Genomic DNA, 5,158 nt, shown 5'->3' with positions numbered 1-5,158 from the left:
CTAAGTCGCCCCAACATTTTTAAGATCAAATGACATGAACCTGTAGCAATAAGTTCCCCATGGAGTGGTGAAAGCAGTTTTCTTAGTGTCCTCTTCATCCATCAAGATTTGATGATACCCCGCATAAAAGTCCACAAAAGATTGCATCTCGTGTTTTTCACAATTATCAATTAGGATGTGGATATTTGGCAATGGAAAGTTGTCTTTTGGACTAGCCTTGTTCAAATCCCGATAGTCAACACAAACTCTTGTCTTTCCATCCATTTTCGGCACAGGAACAACATTTGCCAACCAAGTAGTGTAACAAATAACTTGGATCACCTTTGCATTAAGTTGTTTCATCATTTCTTTCTTGATTTTTACACTTACGCTTGGTTTTAATTTCCTTCTTTTCTGTTGGATGGGTGGAAAATCAGGATAAACGGGCAACTTATGAACCACTAAATAAACACTCAAACCTAGCATGTCATCATAAGTCCAAGCAAATACATCTTTGTATTCAAACAAAAGCTGTATTATTGCCTCTCTAATTTCTTGATTGATATGTAAACTTATTTTTGTTTCCTTAACATCCTCAGAATTTCTCAAGTTGATTGTCTCAGTTTCACTAATATTAGGCTTCGGTTTGTACTCAAACTGTTCCAGTTTCCTATTAATTTCCCTAAAATCCTCTTCATCATCATATTCAACCCTTGACTTGGTGGTTCAAGAATAAACAATCCTTTGAAATCAGGGAGTGAATTCCACATGCATGTCATGTTATCAAAGCCGGCATTTACAGAATGAAAAAATAGAGAATAAGAATTAAGGGAGGGAAAAAGACAAAATTTACTATGAAAATGAAATTTCATTTCATTGACATCAAAAAGGGATAGAAGGGTTGACAATAACAAAATACTTTGAACTATTCGGCCACAACCCTGAGAATAACAAATACAAAAGAGTAGGAAAACAAACTACCATGACTCCTTCCTTATGGGGAAAGGAATGGCTTCACAATTGCTTAACTCAACACCTGAGCCCACAAGCTGCATATTGGCATGACTTGTACCTTCACCAACTTAGACCATATTTACTTCACAAAACAACTGACTAAGATCCTCAATAACTTCTGCAATGACTTCAAGAGTGAATCAATCTTTAAATTCTAGACCCTGAGGTTTATAAAAGAATTAGAAATATGGGGAATTAGTTGTGGCAACGACCAATAAATCCTTTTGTGGTTCTTAGACTTATGTCAATTTTTCTTTCTTTGTTTGTATCCAAGGCCAGTGGTGCCTTGGTTTCCTAAGAGAGTAATGGGATCCACGATTCCTTGTGAATATAATCCCAAACCTTTACCAGGTTGATAACCATATTTGAGCATTGTCATTGCTATCATTGAAGCGGAAGAAGAGATACATGATTGGATGATAGATTCTCTTTCTTTAAAGCGATCGACTGATACAGCCTCAAAAGACTGGTAAACAACAGAATCAGATACTTCCTTTGCCTCAATGTATGGGACAGATGGATCTCTGTAAAGAGGTGAATCATCTTCCCCATGAACAGTGATTTCCTGATTGTTGTATTCAAACTTGACAACTTGATGTAGAGTTGATGAGACGGCTCTAGCCATGTGGATCCCTGGCCTCCCTAGTAGAAAATTGTAAGATGTTTCCATATCCATTACTTGGAACACAATCATAAAGACTACTAGCCCAATTGTCATGTTTAACTTGATTTCACCAATGGTATCCCTCCTTGAGCCGTCATAAGCTCGCACAAATACATTACTGGGGCGAATTCTGTCAATGTTAACTTTCGAGCTTTGCAGCGTAGAAAGAGGACATATGTCTACCTCTAACCCTCCATCTATCATGACCCTCTTTACATAGTAACTTTCACATGTCAGTGTAAGATGCAAAGCTTTGTTGTGTCCAACTCCCTCTTTGGGCAACTCATTATTAGTCAAAGTGATGGCGTTTGACTCGAAGTCGCGCTTGGTCATATTCTCTAACTGATTTACTGTGGTCTGTTTTGGCATATGTTCTTCATTTAAAACCTTATTCAACACAAGACAATGTTCTTCTGAGTGCAAAAGTAGAGACAATAGTGAAATCTGTGCAGGCGTCTTCTTCAATTGTTCCATAACAGAGTAATATGGAACCTTAAGCGTTTTTAGAATTCTACATTTTCTTCCTCGATAACTGATTTCTTTAGTGGCACTTAGATATTTTCAGTCATCTTCCCTTCTTAATTCTTCTAGAGAATAACGTCTTCCACAACGTGTCAAACCCCGCTTCATCAACTTCTTCAACAATCTCCTTTCCTTGATAAACCACTGCGGTTTTATTATAGTTCCAACCGATAGCCTTTGAATCAATTACTGGAAGCTGTTGAACGGTCTTAACAAAAATAGTCTCTTTCAACTTGGTCAAGCAACTTTGGTCATGTTGTGTTAATGAAAAGCCTTTTGATACATACAACTTTGGCATAGCTGCTCGAACTTCAATCCCCTTTGAAACCCCTTCATTGAGTTGTCCTCTTCTCTGATCTTCCTAAACAACTTCACATTTTGCTGAAGAGTTGGTACTCTAATCATCACAAACCATACCCACTAAGTTGTTTTGAGCTAGAAGTGGGTTATTGATCACATTGGGAGTGTTTTGGTTCTCTGTCACAACAACAACTCCATGCTTGATCAACTTCTCTATTGCTCCCTTCAAGGTCCAACAATAATTAGTGTTGTGTCCTGGGGCTCTTGAATGATATTCACATCTTTCATTGGCTTGGAAACCCGGAGCATTTTGATTCAGACGATTTGGTGGGATACACCAAATCGCTCCTATCTTTCTTAACTTTTGAAACAAGCTGGAGTACGACTCTCCCAATGGAGTGAATTTCTTTTTCTGTGCTTGATCTTGAGCATAATTCTGTATAAGATGAGAGTTGTAAGAGACTTGATAGGGGGGATGTTGTGGGCGAAAGTTTCCTTGATATGGGGCCCAAAAATATGGGCGATTGAGAGGATGCACATATGACATAGCATTTAAGGACCGTGTACCGAGATAGAGATACTTGATATTGAGGGGCATAAGGGTAGTAATGTTTGAGGATAGCTAAGTTATCCCTGAACTGATGTGTAAGGACGATTAGACTTTCTCTAAGCTCTTCTTGACCCTGATGCCAGTGAAATAATTTCCTCTTTCCTTTTACGATTTTGAAAACTTGTTAAACCACCTTGACTGGACTATGTGGTATCTTTAATTGCTTCCTGGCTCACGATCCTTCCTGTTTGAGACCACTTTCGACCATTTCCCTAATTTTTGTTGCTGTGTGAAACGGTCTTCCCATTGTGGCTGTGAGTTGGTAGAAGTAGTCAGGATCTTGAGCCTCTATGAAAATATCAACCCATTCATGCTCATTTAATGGGGGCTTGACTTGGGATGCTTGTTCTCTCTGAAGCTTTCACTTGGTTTTTTTCTTCTATTGGAGAGTGTATTATGATTTGGCATAATGTCGAAATTGTACTGAAATTGTCTGACAAAATCTTGAGCCATATCATCCATATGTGCCAGTGGGAGATCTCTTGGTCTATAAACCATTCTGAGGCAACACCAGTCAAGCTCTCACCAAAATAAATCATGAGCAATTCTTCTTTACCCCGTTCACCCCGAAGTTGATTATAGTATCTCTTAAGGTGGGCTATGGGATCACCGTGTCAATCATACTTATCAAACTTAGGGGTTTTGAACCTTGGTGGTAGGTAGACATTTGGTAACATACACAAGTCTCTGAATTCGACACTTTTGTGCCCTAGCCCTTGCATGCTCTTCATGTGTTGCTCGAGGCTTTTCATTTTCTTCAGCATTTCTTCTTGCTTTGAACCTGGAGTGGGCCTCTCAACATCAATGGGGGAGCCAAATTAAACAGAGTTAGGGCCCCCAAATGCTATCTCAGTACTTCTCCAGATGAGTGGTGAACTGTCCCTCTTGAGTTGCTCTTTGTGTCATAGTCGATTGTGGTAGTGTATAGACCGGTGCAGTTGTTGTAACAGTGGGAGTATTCCTCAATGGCATGCCTTGAAGACGTGTTGTTGATGGCCCGATGATACGCTCAAACTTACTTCTCAAATAAGAAGTAAAGTAGTCGAATCAAATAAAGAACCCAACTAATGAGGTTGGGATCGTTCCCACGAGGAAAATAGTACATACTTAACTTCAATCTACTATTATTTAGTCAATTATTTTTTAGAAAACAAAAGACAATAAAATGGGGGGGGGGGGTTTATTTCTAGATTACTAAAGATAACTAACTAAATTAAAGTAACCAACTAACAGAATCAAACCTTGAAGTTTAATAAATTAATAACAGTAACTAGGGTTTAAGTGTTCCCCACAGGTTCCTAACTTGATAATTCTAACTATAATAATTCTTTCCTAGTATGTTACATGCAAAGTGATAAGTTATGTATTTCTAAATCCTTAGTCCGGCATCTAGAAAATTTCACTCCGCACCTTGGTCCGTCTGCGTGTGTTACTATACTAACCCTTACCTTTACCTCATATTAAGCATTGTATTCGATATTTGACTAAGTCATTAGCTCGTACCAATCAATACTAACGTATTAGATAGTATACACTAAATCTATGTTGATAATTCTTTTCCTATTATCTACCTCCTAGGTTCGGCAAGTAGCATTAAGGCGAGTTCTAACATTAGCCATCAGTTAAAAAGACTTTTAAGCGACAGAATTATCAATACATGCAAGATACTATTTTAAAATTGTTATTTTAGTTAGATTTTACCTCATTATTCACTCATGGTGCCCACAACCCTAGTTATGGGGTTTAGTTACCCATAGTCATAATCACAATATTTATATATATATATATATATATATATATATATATATATATATATATATATATATATATATATATAAAATATAAGAATTCATGCACTTACTTCAATGAGAAAGAATAAAATCCAGAAATTTACTTGATTAATTGAAAAAATCACCAACAATCAACTCCAGAGAAAAGTATAACAATCCAAAGTCTAATATACAAAATAATCTACTAACTAAGAATTTAACATAAAAGTGTCTAACCACCAAAAGTCTAACCATAAGAGAGTCTAACCCCAAAAATGAGGTTTTCAAACTATTTATAAA

General features: G+C 37.1%; 1 protein-coding gene across 1 annotated transcript; it reads right to left on the bottom strand.

The window, feature by feature from the left end:
- On the bottom strand, positions 1-2,131 carry LOC138347392 (uncharacterized). Its single transcript, XM_069295689.1, has 3 exons — positions 1,336-2,131; positions 899-920; positions 1-691 (listed from the first exon to the last, which is right to left on the bottom strand). The coding sequence occupies exons 1-3, from the start codon at positions 2,129-2,131 to the stop codon at positions 1-3; spliced, it is 1,509 nt and encodes a 502-aa protein (XP_069151790.1).
- Positions 2,132-5,158: the final 3,027 nt, after the last annotated feature.

Source organism: Solanum lycopersicum, chromosome 3 (genome assembly GCF_036512215.1).
Source record: "Solanum lycopersicum chromosome 3, SLM_r2.1".
Classification (NCBI taxonomy): Eukaryota; Viridiplantae; Streptophyta; class Magnoliopsida; order Solanales; family Solanaceae; genus Solanum; species Solanum lycopersicum.
This window is presented reverse-complemented; position numbering and strand designations above follow the sequence as displayed.